Here is a 20,972-nt window from a genome sequence, read left to right on the forward strand (position 1 = left end):
GAAGGGGATAACAGAGGATAAGATGGTTGGATGGCATCACCAACTCAATGGACATGAGTTTGAGCCAGTTCCAGGAGTTGGTGATGGACAAGAAAGCCTGGCATGTGGCAGGCTTCATGGTGTCGCAAAGAGTCAAACATGACTGAGTGACTGAACTGAACTGAATTATGCTGAATCAAAAACAAAAAACATCGGAAAAAACAAAAACTCTAAGTCAAAGAGATACATGCATCCCAATGTCCATAGCAGCACTACTTACAATAGCCAAGATATGAAAATGACCCAAGTTCCCATCAACAGACAATTGGTTTAAGAAGACGTGGTGTATATACACAGTAGACTACTACTCAGCTATTAAAAAAGAATACTGCCATTTGCGACAACATGGAGAGACCTAGAGAATATCACAGTAAGTGCTGTAACTCAAAAAAGACAATTATTATACAATATCACTTATACATGGAATCTAAAAACAAAGAAATCTATACACAAAACAAAAACAGACTTGGATATAGAAAACAAACTTATGGTTAACAAAGGGGGAAAAGGGAGGGATAAATGAGGAATATGCAATTAACAGATACAAGCTACTATATGTAAAACAGATAAACAATAAAGATCTACTATATGGCACAAGGACCTATTTTCAATACCTTGTAATAATCTATAATGGAAAATAATCTGAAAACACATACACACAGCCACAAGTGGTAGAATCAGGACTTTAACTTCATTCCTGTGACATCTTCCCAGAATAGCTGTCTAATATGACCTGCACATGCAGTAAGGAATTCAGATATATAGGAAAAGGAAAATCAGGCTTATAGAGAAAATAAGGGGAGAGACAGTTTTCATTCATGAAAGTTGCAAATTTCTTTTTTTTTAATTGAAACTTAGTTGATTTATAATATTGTTATTTTTAGGGGTATAGCAAAGTGATTCAGTTGTATGTATGTGTGTATATATGTATACATATATACATATATATACATGTATATATGTATATATATATATGTATATAGGGGTATAGCAAAGTGATTCAGTTGTATATATGTGTACTGAATCACTTTGCTATACCCCTAAAAATAACATTATTATAAATCAACTAAGTTTCAATTAAAAAAAAAAAAAAGAAATTTGCAACTTTCATGAATGAAAACTGTCTCTCCCCTTATTTTCTCTATAAGCCTGATTTTTCTTTTCCTATATATCTGAATTCCTTACTGCATGTGCAGGTCATATTAGACAGCTTTTCTGGGGAAGATGTCACAGGAATGAAATTAAAGTCCTGATTCTACCACTTGTGGCTGTCCAACTTGGACAAATACATTAAACTCTTCGAGCCTCAGTTTCCTCAAAAGTAAGACTCATCTTAGAGGGTTATTCAAGGTTTAAAAAGGAATACTACAAATGACTGGGATATAATAAGGACTCAGTGAATGTTAGCTATTTTATCACCATTCTTTAAAAGTTTGCAGTGATTTATTATCCAATTATTATTGAAAATAAGAAGATGATAAATTTTGTTAATACCTCTAAGAATATTTTAATCTGAGGGAAAACAACTCTCAAAAAAGGCTTTTTCCTCCTCTTCATCTTTTAAAGAGACAGGATAAATTGTTTATTTTTCAAGTCAATTTTTTAAAAAATAGCTAATGATGATCATACACTGATCACAGGTGAAGATCCCAGAATCAGAGTCCTATAAATGAAAGCTTAAGAACAAATCTGGTTCTCAATTATTTTAAGTGAGCCAACACTCAGTTTTCTTCATGAAACTGCTAATACAGAAATGTGAACAGATACTTAGAGATTTGAAAGCCAGATGTTTTGTTTTGTTTTTTAAGATTACTGCTCAACTCCAAGGTAGCTGAAAAACTCAGTCAACCAAAGCATCACATCTTAAGCCTTCTTTTCACAGAATTCTCTCAACAGTTTCTCAACTTGACTATCTACGTCTTTTTGCTGCTAAGTCACTTCAGTCGTGTCCGACTCTGTGCGACCCCATAGACAGCAGCCCACTAGGCTCCTCTGTCCCTGGGATTCTCCAGGCAAGAATACTGGAGTGGGTTGCCACTTCCTTCTCCAATGCATGAAAGTGAAAAGTGAAAATGAAGTCATTCCGTCGTCCCCGATTCTTAGCGACACCAAGGACTGCAGCCTACCAGGCTCCTCCGTCCATGGGATTTTCCAGGCAAGAGTACTGGAGTGGGGTGCCACTGCCTTCTCCATAAATGTTACTAAATGATATTAAAATAAGACCTAAACACTGGGAGGAGAGCAAACAGAGAGAGGCTGGTCTGGGAACAGCCTTGAGAAACTCATGCTGTCACTCGCAGTGTGAAGCAACTGCCCAAGAAGAGTGCTTACAGCAGGTTCAGAGATGCCAGCTGTAACGAAACACTTGTGTCTGAAATGCATTCCAGAGTGTAAGCATGGTCAGTGCCATCTGATCAAGGGACTGGGCAGGCTCATCTCTCTTGCAAGAGCACCCTTTTTCGAGACCTTCAGTCAGATAGACTGAACTCAGCTCTGGGAATTTTCACAACCGGAGGTGACTGTATTCCTATTCTGGGATCCCTATGTAAGGTGGGTTCTTGAACAAATAGACAAACTAGAGAACACAAAATGAAACTGGCAGAAAAAGGCACTAAAAAAATAAGAACAAAATAGATCAAAGATCCACTCAAAATGATCTAACTTCTTTTTCTAAACAGTAAAACCACATACCTAAATAACAAGATTATACACAAAAGATATTCACTGGCATTATTTACAACAGGAGAACCCTGGAACCAATCTAAAGATGTAATTATCAGTAAATATGGCACATAGATATGATGTCATAATTTGTAGCAACTAAATTGATTTTTACAAAGCTATATTAATAATTTTAGGAAAAGTTTAATGATTCAGGGGAGAACAAGGAAAACACATACATGTAACATAAGTTTAGGGGGGAGTTTATATATTTACACACACACAAGGCTATAAGAAAATAAATCAAAACATTAGTTATTACTGAGTGATAATTTTTCTCTTCTTTATAATTTTTCAAAAATTTACACGTGGTCAAAAACTAGTATGAAAACCAGCTACTAAACTTTTATAGATAAATAGAAAAAATATACACTATGATAATCTGCTAATACATACTCAAGTGGAAAATTTTGTGTATTTTTTTTTTTTTACAATGAGAACATAATATATCACAGTACAAGAAAAATCATAAGAATGAAACTCACAGAAATTTATAGAACAAAACCTATACTGACTCCTCCAATTAAAGACCCATAAAGTAGTTTCAGTGCTCTCTAACCCACCTTCTCACAGCAGGGAATTAATCCCTCTGGGGGATGCAAACAAACTTCAAAGAGAAGATTATGCCCAGACACTAGTACTGTATATAGCGTAAGGTTTATACCTAAGTTTATTCAGGTATTTTGGCAAAGATCAGAGATGCAGATCCAAGAAACAAAGACTAATTTTAAGACAGATTCTTTACAGTCATCTAAATGGCAAAAATAATGCATTAAATAGTATCTGAAAAAGGCAAATATAAGTTGTATTAGAAAAAAGAAAGGTTGTAGAAGTAGACAAAAGTTATCTAAAATCAAATATTTGACAGCTTATTCACTGGTATTAGCAACTGGGAAATCCTACGAATTCCCAAAGTAAGCGGTACCGTGAGTTCAGTGTGCGTACCCAAATTTTATTTGCACAAACTTTGGGAGAAGGTACCACTCAGTGTCATAGGTCTGAATGCAGTATCTAAGTAGATTGGACAAATTACATGTCTCTTCCATGGATGTTATGGAACGCTCTTCAGAGCACAGAACACATGACAGTTAACATCTTCACGAGTTCATACACAAAAAATAATCAATGGGGAAAAGAACTGTCTTTAACATCTAGTAATATTTCTTACTGGTCTTTCTCACATTTGTCATCCTTTTATTGTGAGATAATTTTTTAGGTGTTACTTAGAAGTACCTGACCATTTTATAAAAACATGTTTTATGTAGAAGAACAGCATATTTTAGTAATTCGGCTTTATTTAGTTTCCCAATTTTTAAAAATTTTGGATAAGGAATCAAATTTAAGTTTAGCTTTTCTGGATATTAATCATTTAATAGAAAATTAAAATACTTGACATATTAAAGAATGTGAAAGACAAAACTACAAGTTTCTTGGAAGAAAATATAGGACAATAGCTTCATATCTGTAGAGTAGGAAAATACCAATAAACTGTAGGTATGAAAATCAAGAAGTTTTGATCAAAGATACCAGACAGTGAAAGACAAACTATAGAGTAGGAGACAATATCTACAACCCACCTGATCAGATAACCTACATAATGCACAGTTTCTTATAAAACAACACAGAAAAGATAGAAAAAATTTAAAAATGATTAAGCCTTGAACAGGCACTTTAAAAAAGAAGATATTTTGAGAGGTCAATAGTGTATGAAAAGGTGCTCAATCTCATTAGTCACCGGACAAGTATACAAATACCAACAATGAGGAGATACTACAACTATCAGGTTGGAAGATAACACCAAATCTAATTGTATTAAGGACTGTAAAGATGTTGAACAACAAAGACCAAACACCGCTGGAAGCAGTGTATATAAGCAAGATCCACTTTGAAAAACAGGCTAGCATGATCCAGTGATCAAGTATGGTATACATCCTATGTATATGTTTACATGCACCAGGATTTAGGTATTGATATAAAGGTCACCACCACATTGCTTGTAATAGCCAAAAATTGCAAACAACCTCAAGTCCTTTCAACGTAGGATAAACTGTGATATAATCTTAAAGTGTTCTACACTGCAATGAAAATAAATGACCACCATACACACAGCAACACAGAAAACCCTTACAGACTTGAGTAAAAAAGCAGCAAAACTACATACAGAATAATTCTATAAAACTCAGAAACAGGCATTATTACTAAATTAAATTTTTCAAAGAGGTAAACTTATATGGTAAAACTACAAAGAAAAACAAAGAAATGAGTATCATAAAAGTCAGGATAGTAGTTACCTCTGGAAAAAGGGAGGCAGGGACTTCTGGGGCGCTGGCCAGCCCCACCTATAATATTTACAGGGCCTAGGCCTAGGCAAGAGTACAAACTGAGGTCCACAAATCATATGTCTAAACATTTCAAAGATGTGAAATAAGCTAACAAACTATTAAATATGTTCCATTATCACAAGTACTTGGAAGGCCAGATTCACACTGAGAATTCTTGAATTCCTGAGAGTTCTATGTAGGAACATGGTTCACAGAAAATTGGCCATTGGCCATCTCTCCCTTTTCCATCCCACAGTGCCAGGAACCTCACACACAGGGATGCAATCACCTACACTCCCAAGTCCAAGCTCCATGCCATCCCCTACTCCCCACAAACAGATACCCTGAGGCCACCCTTTGGGTCTAGGGGTGTGTATACCAGCAGCCAGTTGACCCTCAGAAGGACAGACCCCAAGGAAGACTCAGACTCTGGAAATAAGACTCTGGGGCCACTGGGTCAAGAAATTCTTAGATGTGAGGTACTCACAGTTTGTCTAGGATGGAAGGATTCACGATCTAAGCATGCCCCACAGACCCTATGGACTTGCCTGAAAAGGGCACTTCAGAAGAGGGCCAAAGCATAGGGCAAGGGCAGGAGTTCTCTTGCCAGGACCAGAATTTCCTTAGAACCAAGCAATATTATGTCTTCACCCGGGTAACAGTAACAAGGATACTCACTCTGTAACTATTAAACTGTACACAAAGGTTTAACGTATTTTTTTCCACAAATAATGGAATGAACATCACATCTCTGCTGATGTGATACATATTGAGAAGGACACATATGATATTTGAAATACTCCTATCCAAAATCCATAACCTGAATCTAATCATGAGGGTAGAATCAAACCTAGGGACTTTCTACAAAACAAGAGACTTAGGTTCTTCAGAAACATGACATAAAGATTAAAAAAGGGAGGAAGGGATTGCAAAACTATTCCAGACTGAAAGAAACTAAACAGCTGTGAAAACTAAATGGATTACATGATCCTGAATTCTGGATCAGAGGGGGGAAGTGCTATAAAGGATATTATTGGGACAACTGATTAAATTTGGACAAAAGACATTAACTTTCTTACTTCAGTAATGGGACTACAGTTATTTAAGAAAATGCCCTTATTCTTAGGAGATATATCCTAAAGTATTTAAGGGTGAAGGGTCACAATGTCTGCAACTTATTCTCAAAATGTTTAGCAAAAAAATACAGTGATCAAGCAAATAAGGCAAAACAGTAACAACTGATGACTCTAAGGAAAGCGAGTATACACTTAACTACTCCTATAACTTATCTTTTAAAATATTTTCAAATTTTTAAGTTTTTAAAAAGTAAACTAAAGGGGTTAAATGAGACAAGAGTTGCCTACAGGAAGAGGAATTAGATAACTGAGAGAAGAGGATACGGTAAAGACGTCTCATTTTGTACACTCTTCCATCTTATTTGTACTTAAACTTTGTTCATATTCCCAAAAAAAAATTCATTTTAACTTTGGGAGGAAATAACTATAGCACTGAAAGGGGGAGCATTAGCAACTGCAGAAATAAGAAAAATTTTTGTCCCTAAATCTATCAAATCACAGCTATCACCAGCTAGTTACTCTGTCAAGTGGGCTCACAGAGGTACCACAGCTCGAACACCCCTAGTATCAGCTACCTCCCTTCTCAATCCAGTAGTTTGCACAGTTAGAGGCACAACTTAAGATGAATATTAACATTCTAGTTCCAGAACGACCATAAGTTTATAACATGTCCATTAATTCAGAAAGTGAAGCACCCAGGGATCGAACCCAGGTCTCCCACACTGCAGGCGGATTCTTTACTGTCTGAGACACCAGAGAAACCCAGGAATACTGGAGTGGGTAGCCTATCCCTTCTCCAGGGGATCTTCCTGACTCAGGAATCAAACAGGGGTCTCCTGCATTGCGGCCAGAGTTTGTACAAGCTGAGCTATCAGGAAAGCCCTAATAAGTTTATAACATGTCTCATTAATTCAGAAAGTGAAGCTCACACAGTTTTCACTTTTGATATTGAGAAATGCATTTAAGAAATGCTAGTGACATTGTACAAAGCCCTGGAGATGCCATGGAGAGATGTGTATAACATGGTCACTGTCCTCAAGAAGGCAACTTAGAGTGAAGAGGACTTGAACCAAAAGCCCTTGCTATTCCACACAGTAGCTATAAGATCTCGGTAAGTTATCTGAGCTCTCAGATGCTGTTTTCTCATAGGCATAATGGAGATGCCATCCAACTATCTTTAAGAGTTGTACTGTAAGAACTTACTAGGTACATCAAGCATGTAGGACAACAGAACAATAGATACTCAACAAAAAGGTAACTATGTTATGAGCACTACAATCTAAGTAAAATAATGAAGTAGAAAATATGCCCAAGGTTGTACAGCCAATGATAGGCGTAACTACCACTGGAATCCTGATTACTCCAAGTTTCTAATCCAAATAAATTCATTCTCCATAAACACCAAATAAATATACACAACTGCTGTTGTGTAGACCAAGAGATGCTCCCTAATATATCTTTGGCAAACACATCACTGTCTTAGGCACCAAGAAAAAGAACACTAGGCCAGAAGGTGATTTTTGCTCATTAACCAGGAAGGATTTTAGGTCAAAAAGTGATTTATTCAGCCTGAACAAGATACTCTAATCTTATCCAAGACCCTGTTGTCCAGGAATACATGTCCAAATTAGTCCAAAAGCTAAACCAGAGGAGGTGTTTCCTTCAACTAATTTTCAACCTCTTTTTTAACCAGCTGACATAAAATTTACTGAATTAAATCTATTTCAAACATCTCCTCCCAGTTTAGTGGCAGAGATTTCCCTTTATATTATTTTATAACCTAATTCTAAACCCTCTTTATTAGCAAGGTGACAATATTTCATACTAAAATGTTGACTTCCAGGTATCTCTGAAAGATAAAAACTAAAATCCAATGGTTACAATGAATAAAGCCATAATTCAAAGCTGTTAAAGCAATGACTCTTAAATTGTTCCCTAGGATGATGTGTGCACAGATAAAAGGGAAAGACACTTAAACACACTTAAAGATAAATAACAGTTTAGAATATTCACATATCATCCAATGTGCATGGCTATGTCATACAATAAACAAACATGGCATATCATAATGAAACATGCATACCTGAAAGAGTGCCACCTGTCCTAGGATAGGCCATTTCAACATACACTTCAAAGGTGGTCTCTGGGTTTTGCCTACAAAAGAAACAGACCGTGATTACTGACAAGGACTAAGGCAGCATGAACAGAATATGCAGGCTGTGAAACAGGGCAAACCTTGATTAAAATCATTAGCTCTCCAACTTAATGGCCGTGGAACTTTGGACAAGTTACTCAACTTCTCTGAGCCATAGCCTTCCTAATCTATAAAATGAAAATACCTAAGCAGAAGTATTATTGTGAAATGTAAAGAAAACAACAAAAATTGCCTAAATACAATGTCTAGCACATAACAGGTTAGCCGTTGTTATGATTTTACAGATGATATATTTCCCATTTATACAGATGGATCTCCAAAACCAAAAGAAAAACTTTGAGGAAATTCAAACCAAGGCAACACTAGCACAATGTAACATGCTCCCTCATACTCCAGGATAAAATATTCAGGTGATGACATTAACTTGCTTACTTACAGGTGTTCAAGACTCAAGAGAAACAGTATCCTATCTCATTAGGCTATTATGAAGACAGGATGCTAATCTAAAATTTAAGATACTGTTTCCTCACAGCAGGGGGTGGGGAGAGGTGGGGGGCGGGGGGAGGCTTCCCCTGCATTGGCAATGGCAAGTATATGAATGTTCATTACTATATCCTTTTACCTTTTTATGTCATGAATATTTCATATTAAGTTTTAAAAAGATCACAGCACTAACAAAATGTTAACAGTTGTTCATTCTGAGTGACAAGAACATCGGGGTTATATTATCTTTGTATTTTCTCTTTTCTCTTTGATTCTAAAACTACAATAAAAAGATTATTTCCAGATTGCAAGAAAATCATTTAGCAGAAGAAAATGTTACACATTCAAATGTCTATGACTGAATTCTATTTTAAACCTGACAACAAAGCTCAGAGAAGAAACTTTGAGTTGCCTAATCAGATCTAAGGGAATTGCAATCAACTAAATACCTTGAATTTGCCCAGCAGATTCCACTTTCCAAAACTATCTCATTTACCTCTTTTCATCTTCATTATAACCTTATGAGGTAGGTGATCAGACATCACCCTCACCATACAGGTGAGGAATCTAAAGCAGAGAGAGTCTAAATGACTTAGTAATCTCACAACTGGTTAGAAACACAACCAGAACTGCAACTTAGACCTCCAGGCACTCAAATTCTGGGTTTCATTGATTCTAAGATGAAAATTTTCTCCCACATTTTCCCATGTTTTACAGTCTATTGCATCTTACAACTCTAAATGGCAATTTTTCTTTCTTGGTAGTACATATAATAACAGTGCATCTTATAAATAATGGCATCTTAGACTCAATATTGTAATACTCCAATTTCTCAGGAGTAGTTGCAAGTCAGGGATCTACTATTTCCCTTGTGAAGAACCATCATTTCCTTACTGAAGAGAAATTTCGAATGTGCTTTAAATAAGTACCTACAGTGAAAAGAGTTGCCTGCTCTAAAATTCAAGGGATTTAAATATACCTTTGTCAAATATAATTTTTAAATTAGACAATAAAGCAGAGTATCTTAACTAAAAGTAAACTCAAGTTTCAAGAAAGCTATTTCAAAATGCTTTTGTACTTTTTTTCCCCCTGCAAGAGGGTACAAAAAGACTGACAAGGTCAGCATCCTCTGGTCACCAAAACATTTGCGGAAAACACCATATGGAACATCCCTTGATTCAAATGATCTAAAAGTAGAGGGTTTGTTGAAAGAAAGGCATATTCTAAGTTCATCTAAAGAGCACCAAGAAGATTCCCTCTAAAACCTAGAAATATATTTAAGCCTATTCTGCAACTGGCTGAATTTCATCTCAGAATTTCATTCCTCTGGATTAAGAGAATGGCTTTCAAAGTGTGTTCTGTGGGACCCTAGGACTCCATGGAGATTCCTCAAAGATTCCATGCATTTTTTTTTAACCCAAATGTCCACTTTTAAGTTTATTTTTCTCTATTTAAAAAACTGAAAGGAACAAACATGAGCATGCAAAGGTGTCACATACCAAATTTGTTTTTTTAACAGTGGAGCATTAATTTGTGCCACTGACTTAAGGCGTTTTGTACAGCTCTGCTGTCTAACTGAAGAACATTCTAATGCTGTCTAAACTCTATCTCTGCTTCTTCTCCCTTTCTCTTCAACACTTCGGCCAGGCTTCTGAACTCACCACACCACCAAAACAACTTGTCATGATCACCAGTGTCCTCCCCATTGCTAAAATGTGCCAAAATGGTCAATCTCAAATGCTTGTCTTAACCTCTCAGCAGCATTTGACACAGCTGATCGATTTGCCCTCCTTCTCCAAACACTTTCTTCATGTGCCTGCAGGACACCACTCTCTAGTGGTATTCTTCCTGCCTTACTGGCTGCTCCTTTGCTGATTCCTTCTCAGACAAAACTCTCCTACCTTCGAACTTAGTGCTAGACCTCTTCCTGCCTACACTCATTATCTAAATGATCTCATTCAGTCTCATGGTATTAATTACCAGGCAAATCCTGATGAGCTCCAAAGTCCTGTCTCCAACCCGACTTCTTCCCTGATCCTAGATTCCCTCATCCAACTGCCTCCTCAACATCCCCATCTGGATCTTTAAGAATTTTTGACTTAACAAATGGCACTTTTCTTCCTCAAACCTGCACTTCCTGATATCCAGTTATGCAGGCAAAAAAAAACAAAACAACAAACAAAAGACACCAAATCTAGTATCACCCTTCAGTCCTGTTTTATATGCCAAATCAATCAAACAAATTATGTTGATTTAATCATCAAAATATATCCAGAATCTCAATGATTCTCAGCATCCCCAACCAACCGTCCTTGATATATCATCAACATTTCACCTCATGGGGACTCTTTGCGACCCCATGAATCACAGCATGCCAAGCCTCCCTGTCCATCACCAACTCCCAGAGTTCACTCAGACTCATGTCCATCGAGTCAGTGATGCCATCCAGCCATCTCATCCTCTGTCGTCCCCTTCTCCTCCTGCCCCCAATCCCTCCCAGCATCAGGGTCTTTTCCAGTGAGTCAACACTTCACATGAGGTGGCCAAAGTACTGGAGTTTCAGCTTCAACACCAATCCTTCCAACGAACACCCAAGACTGATCTCCTTTAGAATGGACTGGTTGGATCTCCTGGCAGTCCAAGGGACTCTCAAGAGTCTTCTCCAACACCACAGTTCAAAAACATCAATTCTTCAGCGCTCAGCCTTCTTCACAGTCCAACTCTCACATCCATACACGACCACAGGAAAAACCATAGCCTTGACTAGATGGACCTTTGTTAGCAAAGTAATGTCTCTGCTTTTGAATATGCTATCTAGGTTGGTCATAACTTTCTTACCAAGGAGTAAGCGTCTTTTAATTTCATGGCTACAATCACCATCTGCAGTGATTTTGGAGCCCAAAAAAATAAAGTCTGACACTGTTTCCCCATCTATTTGCCATGAAGTGATGGGACCGGATGCCATGATCTTCGTTTTCTGAATGTTGAGCTTTAAGCCAACTTTTTCACTCTCCTCTTTCACTTTCATCAAGAGGCTTTTTAGTTCCTCTTCACTTTCTGCCATAAGGGTGGTGTCATCTGCATATCTGAGGTTATCGATATTTCTCCCAGCAACCTTGATTCCAGCTTGTGCTTCTTCCAGCCCAGCGTTTCTCATGATGTACTCTGCATATAAGTTAAATAAGTAGGATGACAATATACAGCCTTGATGTACTCCTTTTCCTATTTGGAACCAGTCTGTTGTTCCATGTCCAGTTCTAACTGTTGCTTCCTGACCTACATATAGGTTTATCAAGAGGCAGGTCAGGTGGTCTGGTATTCCCATCTCTTTTAGAATTTTCCACAGTTTATTGTGATCCACACAGTCAAAGGCTTTGGCATAGTCAATAAAGCAGAAATAGATGTTTTTCTGGAACTCTCTTGCTTTTTCCATGATCCAGCGGATGTGGGCAATTTGATGTCTGGTTCCTCTGCCTTTTCTAAAACCAGCTTGAACATCTGGAAGTTCACGGTTCACGTACTGCTGAAGCCTGGCTTGGAGAATTTTGAGCATTACTTTACTAGCATGAGATGAGTGCAATTGTGCAGTAGTTTGAGCATTCTTTGGCATTGCTTTTCTTTGGGATTGAAATGAAAACTGACCTTTTCCAGTCTGGTAAATTTTATGTTATATGCAATTTAATACAATTTAAAAAAAAAAAAATGAGGAAAAAAGTCCTTACAAGGTCCTACATGATCTGGCCTCTGCCTATCTCTCCAATTGCATTTCAGAATTCTCTCCTCTTGCCCTCGGCATTCTAGCCACACTGGCCTTCTGTCTGCCCCTCAACACACCTAATTCATTTCTATCTTGTGGCCTTTTACACTAATCATCATATAGATGGCTCTTCCTGTCATTCAAAATACAACTTATACCTGACCTCCTCCAAAAGTCTTCCCCAACACACTCTCTACCATTGAATTTTAATTCTACACATCACAGCAATCACAATCTTGTTTCTCTCCTCTAAATGTAAACTGCAGGAGAGCAGGCATTTTTGTCTGTCACACCCACGAGTGTTTCCCAGGTGCCTAAACAGTCCCTGGCACACAGCCAGAATCAAATATTGAAAAGGAATAAAGGAAGTACAGACTAGCCTTCCCGGAGTCTAAAAAATTTCAATAAATGATAGGAGTGATTATACACTTCTGTGACTCAAACTTCAGCACATTAAAAGATGAGATTTCAAGCCCCACCTCCAGGGTACCTGGGGCAGGACCCAAGACTTGACATTTCCAATAAGTACCCAGATAATAGTGATGCTACTGAACTAGTGATCACAGTTTAAGAACCACTGATCTAGTTAAATGGAACTCTTCATCTAAATAATTAGTACATACAATATAAAATAAACATAAGGTGTACCTCAATAATCCATATCAACAGTGCTTTTGCAATAAAAGATTTCAAAGGATAAAAGTATTTGTGGAAACAATGACGCTAACTTCTCTTCTACTGTTACACATAGTCATTGTTTCATTCTAATCAATTATAAACCTACCTAACTTTCTTACTCAGTTCAAATAGCTGCCAGAGTTCTATTACATGGAGCCAAAGATTATGACAGTTTCTTCAGGGGGAGGGGGGGAAATGCTGACTACCACACTAAAAACAAACCAGACTATATATGTTATTGTCATACTTATCCATGATCATTTACATGTTGTCTTATAGAAGAAGTAGTGATTAATGTTGTGACAAGTTAAATAACATACCAAGCAATATACATAAGGGCCACTGAAGTCAATGAAGATAGAAGCATTTTCTACTTCTCTGCAAATCAAAAAATAAGTTTTTAAGTTTCTCCTCTAAATGCAAATGACCAAGTGACTTCATATTTTCATTAAACCATTAATACAACAACAATTTCCAGAAACTCTGTGGAACTACCTTGAGACTACTTACTTCCTCCATTACTCTTTAAGATGCTTAATATTTTCAACTACTTGTAACTGAAAATCCAATTTCTGTCCTAGTAACACTCCTGCCAATTCAGTACATGTAATGATCCAGTGGTCATGTATGGATGTGAGAGTTGGACTGTGAAGAAAGCCGAGCGCCGAAGAATTGATGCTTTTGAACTGTGGTGTTGGAGAAGACTCTTGACAGTCCCTTGGACTGCAAGGAGATCCAACCAGTCCATTCTAAAGGAGATCGGTGCTGGGTGTTCTTTGGAAGGAATGATGCTAAAGCTGAAACTCCAGTACTTTGGCCACCTCATGCGAAGAGTTGACTCATTGGAAAAGACTCTAATGCTGGGAGGGATTGGGGGCAGGAGGAGAAGGGGACGAAAGAGGATAAGATGGCTGGATGGCATCACCGACTCGATGGACGTGAGTTTGAATTGGAATTGGTGATAGACAGGGAGGCCTGGCATGCTGCAATTCATGGGGTCGCAAAGAGTCGGACACCACTGAGCGACTGAACTGAACTGAATGATGCTAAGAATACCATGTTCTGAGCCACTTTCCAATACAGACCCAAGATTTCCCAGAGCACATCATATCTTAACATATTACCATGGAAATGTCCTGCTTCTGCCATGATATCCCATCATCAATTGCCTCACACTCCTATACCTCCATGATCTGGAATTCTAACCATCAGCCAAGCTTTTTTTTTTTTTTTTTGCCATCCACCCTTTCCTTGAGTGGTCTTGCACCCTAAGATCCAGCCATAGGGAACTACTTGTAGCTCTCTGAACAAACCATGCTCCAATTCTCTAGTGACAATATCATAACCATACCACTACTTGTACCTGTTTCGTATGTGCAAAGCACGATTACATGATTAAGCACTTTACATGCATTATCTCAGTTAACCTTCAACAACCCTATAAGTGTTATTACCCCCAGTTTAGAGATAAGGACCCTGAAACTCAGAAGATAAACTAGCCAAAGTCAAAGCAAGGAAATGACAGAATAAGCATTGATCACCCAAAAGCACTAACCACTTTACAATTCTACCTTATTCAGCTGCTCTTGTGCAAAGAACTGTCTTTCTAGTCTTTTCCCCTTCACAAATTCATTCATCAAGCCTTAACTTAGGCATTTCCTCCTCTCTGGGAAGCCTTCTCAACCCCTCACCCTCACATCCTAGACTGAGTTAAGTGCCTCTCCACTGTGCTCCCATCTCTGTGCAAATGTTATTGCACTTCCACATTTTTGCAGCTCTAACACATTTGACTCTGATGCAATTACAATTACCTGGGGAGCTTTTAAAAGTCCTGAGGCTCAGACCACACCCCAGAACAATTAAATCAGAATCTCCAGGCATTGTTTGTTTTTTTTAAACCTCCCCAACTTATCCCAATGTGTAACCAGGAGAACCACCCCTGGGTCTCTAATTAAGTATCTGTCTTCCCCACTAGACTGGGAGCTCCTTGAGGGCACCAACTGTCTTCTCATATTCCTAGTCATAAACCTGGCACAATAAAAGTCTGATGAATGAGTTTTCCTCTGACATCTGACACAGAGTTTCTAGTTCCCAATAACTGTTTCTCTTTCTCTAACAAGAAGTATGCTACTGAAAATGCCCTGCTTATCCCTGACTGTTATTCTTTAAAGATGTTTTCCTCTGGAGTCAAAGGTATCAATAAGTCACACCTGCTGACAACAGTCTCTGCTCTTAAATACGAAAAAATGACACACAAGCAGTTAAAATGTGTTTGAAGGAAGGGAGGTCTGCTCAGTTCTTGCCTCTGGGAGAATGAAGACTGAGAGTAAGCCAAGAGAGATTTCTATTCAATACCACCCTCTTCTGAACACTCTCGGCGATGCCCTGGAAGGGCCATGCTCAGTGCTCAGGGCCATGTCATCAACGTGATTAAGTACACTCAGCTTGAAGTCATGAAACAGACAAAAACTCTGACAATATTCAGGCAGCAGGAAAGCTAATTTTTTTTCTTTAAAAAGCATCATGTTATTGATCACTCTGCTGGATCATCAGCTTTCAATTAGGACCTACTTTTCTTTGATTACAACGTATTATGAGATTAGGAGAAAAATGTAACACTAACTCCTCACAAGATGAATCTTTGCTGCGTAACATAACCATGCCATAATGCTAGGCCCTCATACCTTTACGTGTTATTTAGAAGTACTAAATGAGACACACACGGTACTGGGACCCCTTATTTCACAGCTATCAGATCTTCACACCAGTTAGTATTCTAAAGCAAAACAGCAGCCTATTCTCTATGGACTAGGGTAAAACTTCAGCACACTGTCTCCTTAGTTACAAACTGATATGCTGAGGGGGCTGAGGCATTTCAAAATTCATACCAACTGAACTGTCTTAAAGTTGACAACACGGTCAAAAGAAACTGTATACACTTCAGAATGTGCTAGCAAACATCACCTAATAAACATTGATTCCTTTAAGCTAGACAAACACACAAAAAGGTAGTGTTAATATTTCCAACAAGTCTCCATTTGTTTCAATAGCCTCTGAAATTAAAGCTGCTTTTCCAGGCTGAAAATGCTGTATCAAAGGGTGCTTTCTAACCCATAACAAGTTAACACCTCCATGGAAGAACGCTGTCATTGTCGAGACTTGTCAGAAAATGATTAACTTAGTTGTGTAATTATATAAACATGTCATTTCAAGATTTTGCACTTAACTTTTCATTTCTAATAATGTTCTCAGGATCAGATTAATAAAGATACACAGATATTGCTGTGAGAGGAGTTACAAAGTTTTACCTCACCCATTGAGTCCTATGGAAAGACTCTTACGCCACGATGTGCAAAGTAAGTTAACTCGAAGAAGCTGGATCCCAAGCAGATAGAGCCCACGTGCCCCTCCACAATGTACAGTACTCCATGCACTTTTAATAAGTTCTTTCCTGTGCTGAGCAACAGTGCAAAATCTAGACTCTCCAATTATATTAATAGCATCAGCAAAGATGACATCCATTTCCTTACCAATAAGTACCTTTGCCCTTAACTTTTTTTTTTTTTTAATTTTATTTTATTTTTAAACTTTACATAATTGTATTAGTTTTGACAAATATCAAAATGAATCCACCACAGGTATACATGTGTTCCCCATCCCCTGCCCTTAACTTTTTTAAAAGCCTCCCCTAAGTTTTCTTCTGCTCTTTCTGAACAATTTACTCCTAAAACTATCATGTGGGCAGAGCAGGGCAGATGCCCATGTTGGCAATGGCTCAGCATGAGATGTTAAAGCCTGAGCAGGGTGAGGAAAATGTCTCTACAGAGGGGTGACCAGACAAGTGACATCAGATCATGAGCAAGGCCCACACTGGGAGGTGGCCTGGCCAATACAATGTCAAATCAGAGTGAATGAGGAAGGCATCTACTAAGGAGAAGCACCCTGGGATGAGAAGCCAGAACCTGAGTGGAAGTGAAAAGACCATCAGTGCTCAAGGGCTGAAACAACCAGGATGTTAAAACACAAGTAGAGCGTGAACAGTGCGCCATGGAGGGACAGTCCAGCATGAGGGTCAGAGCCCAAGAGAGTAAGGAGCATGTCCAAGCAGAGGGACCCTAGAGACAGGTGGTGAGCCAGAGCAGGGATGAGGAGGCTGACTATGTGGGGTCAGAGAAGACTTGCCCAGCATATTGGGGATTCAGAGGGCATTTGGGGCATCCACAGGGCAGTGGGACAGCAAAAGTGAAAGTGTTAGTCGCTCAGTCATTCCCGACTCTTTGTGACCCCATGGACTGTAGCCCAATGCCAGGCTCCTTTGTCCATGGGATTCTCCAGGCAAGAACACTGGAGTGGGTTGCCATTTCCTTCTCCAGGGGATATTCCCAACCTAGGGGGACTGAACCTGGGTTTCCTGCATTACAGCCAGATTCTTTACTTTCTGAGTCACCAGGGAAACCCCAGTGGGAGAGCAGGGTCATGCCAAACCATCAACCTAGGCACTGTGACCCCAGGAAAGCAAGGTGAATGAGGAGAGCACCCACATAGGACAGAAGGTGATGGAGAAGCACACTCAATGCAAGTCCATGACCAGTAAGATAGGCCAAGTTTCTCACAGATGCAACTACCAGAAAACCAGAATGAACTCTATGGAGTTGGATTTGAATTGGAGATATCAGTGTGAACTCAAGGTTTTCAATAAATGTATAGTAGAGAACCGTAAATATAACCTGACTAATACACACATACTTCCGGGGTCTGTCTACTGAAAGGGCCTTGGCCCTTGTTCCCTTGTCAGGAACAACACCCAATAGCAATGAACATATCCAGTAACCAGACCTTGGCTTCTAAATACAACCATCCTCTAAAAGGAACCAGGGGTCCTTGGAGAAATATCGGATTCCAGGGCTGGGGCAGAGAAAGTACAAGATGAGACTGCAACATCTTATTGTACTAGAAAAAGAAGCACTCAAAGAATGATGGGGAGATGTCTAAAGGAGACAAGAGACAGCTTTGTAAGGCTCCTACTGCCAGTCTGGGTAAGGTGAGCATCAAAATCAATAATGATATTGACAGATTATTAAACAATCAAATAAACAGAAACCACAACACCCCATTGACGGAAATGAATAAATTGACAATTTAATGAGAAATGGAGCATTTACGTAGTTTTAAAGTATCTTCCCACAAAATCTTTACTAACTGCAATGACAAAGAGTAACTTTTCAGTGTAGAACTTCGGCAAAGACTACCTAATCAAGTCATTAAAGTGATCGCCATCAGGAATGGACAAATGGCTAGAATGCAAAGAGAAGAGCACACTAACACACCCATGATATTCCTGTCCAAGATGTGTAACCTGAAGCTAATCTTGAGGAGACATCAGACAAACCAATTGAGGGACCATCTGAAAAATATTTGACCTGTAATCTTCAAAAGTGTCAGGGTCATGAAAAATCAAGGCAAGACTGAAGATCTCTTCCAGACTGAAGGAAACTTAAGAGACAGGACAAATAAAGGCAACGTGTGACTCTGAACTGGATCGTTTTGGTGTAAAGAATGTTACTGAGACAATGACTGAAATATGAACAAGGTCTATCGACTAGATATAGTAATGATTCGATGTTAATTTCCTGATTTTGATGGTTGTATTGTGGTTATAAAGGAGAATACCCTTGTTTGTAGGAAAAGCACACTGAAGTACGCATGGGTGATGGGGTATCTGGGTTTTTTTAAGTTTTCTATATTGCTGACATTTCTGTTAGATTATGGTTGTTTTTTAAAAATGTTTTAGTAAAACAAAAACAACCATTCATTAATAGTAATTTCCCTGGCCTGTTTTTTTGTTTTTTAACCAAGACTTTCTCACAAAAATGATATATGGTTCTATGGAAAGAGCCCCAGACTAAATATCAGAGAGCCTGGGTTCCAACCCAGCTAAATCCTTTACTCTCTGTGGAATTAGAATAAACCATTTACCCTTTCACACATCAACTTTCTCCCCCATCAAGAGATAACATCTGCCCTGCCCATCTCAGGGATCAAACGAAAGAAAAACGAGAAAGTGCTTTGTGAACTAAAAGATACTAAACCAAGGTAAAGAGTATTATTTATTATAAAAAAAATAGAATTGCTTCACCTTACAAATTACAGGCTTTGTGAGTAATCCAGACAGTATCGTGATCTGATACTCATGCTTTCAAATACTGTTACGAAAAGCAATCCAGAAAATTAGGAACTACCCAAATAGTAGCAATAGCCTATGGAATAAATGAATTTTAAGAACAAGGAATGGGAGTTCAAATTTAACAAAAAGTGAAGAATAAAAAAAATCTCCACTCCAGGAAAAAATAAACACTGAACAAATGCAATGTATGAAAATCAAAAGGGTCTCCAGATATACAACTTTATCTCTCAATGGGTAATAAATACTGTGACTATTTGTACACTTTTGTAGCTACAGTGGAATTCCTACCTAAGTTTCTGCACCTGACTGTCAAAACCTTGCCAAGATTGTGGGACAGTATTATTTTCCCTGATTAACAGAAAAAAAAAAAAAAAAAAAAATCCGAGGCTAGGAAGTGGTGACATTCCAGCTGATTCCTGATTGCCAGATTCCTAAGCCCATGACTTTTCCATGCCACCTTTTCAAAAACTACTGCCCATTCAAAAACTATTCCGTTTTCTAAAGTAACAACTCTTAATCTTAGACTACAGTGGAGGCACAGACCATCCCAAAAAGCTCATGAAAAGCTTTACTACCTTCCCAGGAAAAAAAGACTAAATTTAATTTTTTTAACATGTAATTTTCAAGCAGCTCATAAGGCTACTCATGGAAATAGCTTATTTCACTGATGACTTGCTTTTATGTTCTTTCTCATTTAATCCTCAAGACAAGCCTATGAGAGGAAGGTTAATTACCCCCTTTAAAAAGAGCAGATACTCTGCACAAGAGCAAACAATTTCTAAACTTTGTTAATATTTACCAGCACTTGGAGAAGGCAATGGCAACCCAATCCAGTACTCTTGCCTGGAAAATCCCATGGACGAAGGAGCCGGGTAGGCTGCAGTCCATGGGGTCACTAAGAGTTGACCACGACTGAGAGACTTCACTTTCACTTTTCACTCTCATGCATTGGAGAAGGAAATGGCAACCCAATCCAGCGTTCTTGCCTGGAGAATCCCAGGGACGGGGGAGCCTGGTGGGCTGCCGTCTATGGGGTCACACAGAGTCAGACATGACTGAAGCAACTTAGCAACAGCAGCAGCAGCTATGTGTCATATACTGTTCTAAGCAGTTTTTATGTATTACCTCATCTAATCTTCCCAACAACCTGTGAAAGAGCTACTATTATCATTCCTATTTTACAGATGAAGAAACTGAAATAAAAATAAAAGCTTAATTTCCCAAGATCAACAGCTTGTAAGAGACATAGCTAGGATCTGAAATCACAATTTTAACTATATTTAATAAATACACACTAAAAATGCACCCAACTATAAAGTTATAGGACTTCTGCAACTGAATACATTTATACAATTTCTACTTCATTGGTTTTTTTAAGACTTTTCTTAAAAGAGAAGTTTTAGGTTCACAGTAAAGTTAAAAGGAAGATTAGAAAATTTCCTACATACATACTGCCTTCACACATGCCTTATCTTCCATTATCAACATCTCCCATCAGAGTGGTACATTCATAACAGTTGATGAACCTACATTGATGTATCATTGTCAACCAAAGTTC

The 20,972-nt window shown here is 38.3% G+C and overlaps 1 protein-coding gene across 6 annotated transcripts in view; it reads right to left on the bottom strand.

Moving 5' to 3' along the window:
* DENND1A (DENN domain containing 1A) overlaps nucleotides 1-20,972 on the bottom strand; it is a 531,115-nt gene that overhangs the window by 476,640 nt on the left and 33,503 nt on the right. For all 6 annotated transcript variants that reach the window (XM_027556228.1, XM_027556226.1, XM_027556227.1 and 3 more), the window contains exon 2: nucleotides 8,241-8,311. In XM_027556228.1, coding sequence (XP_027412029.1) covers nucleotides 8,241-8,311 — 71 coding nt within the window. The remainder of the gene's footprint in view (nucleotides 1-8,240; nucleotides 8,312-20,972) is intronic.

The sequence above is a fragment of the Bos indicus x Bos taurus genome, chromosome 11 (genome assembly GCF_003369695.1).
Source record: "Bos indicus x Bos taurus breed Angus x Brahman F1 hybrid chromosome 11, Bos_hybrid_MaternalHap_v2.0, whole genome shotgun sequence".
Lineage (NCBI taxonomy): Eukaryota > Metazoa > Chordata > Mammalia > Artiodactyla > Bovidae > Bos > Bos indicus x Bos taurus.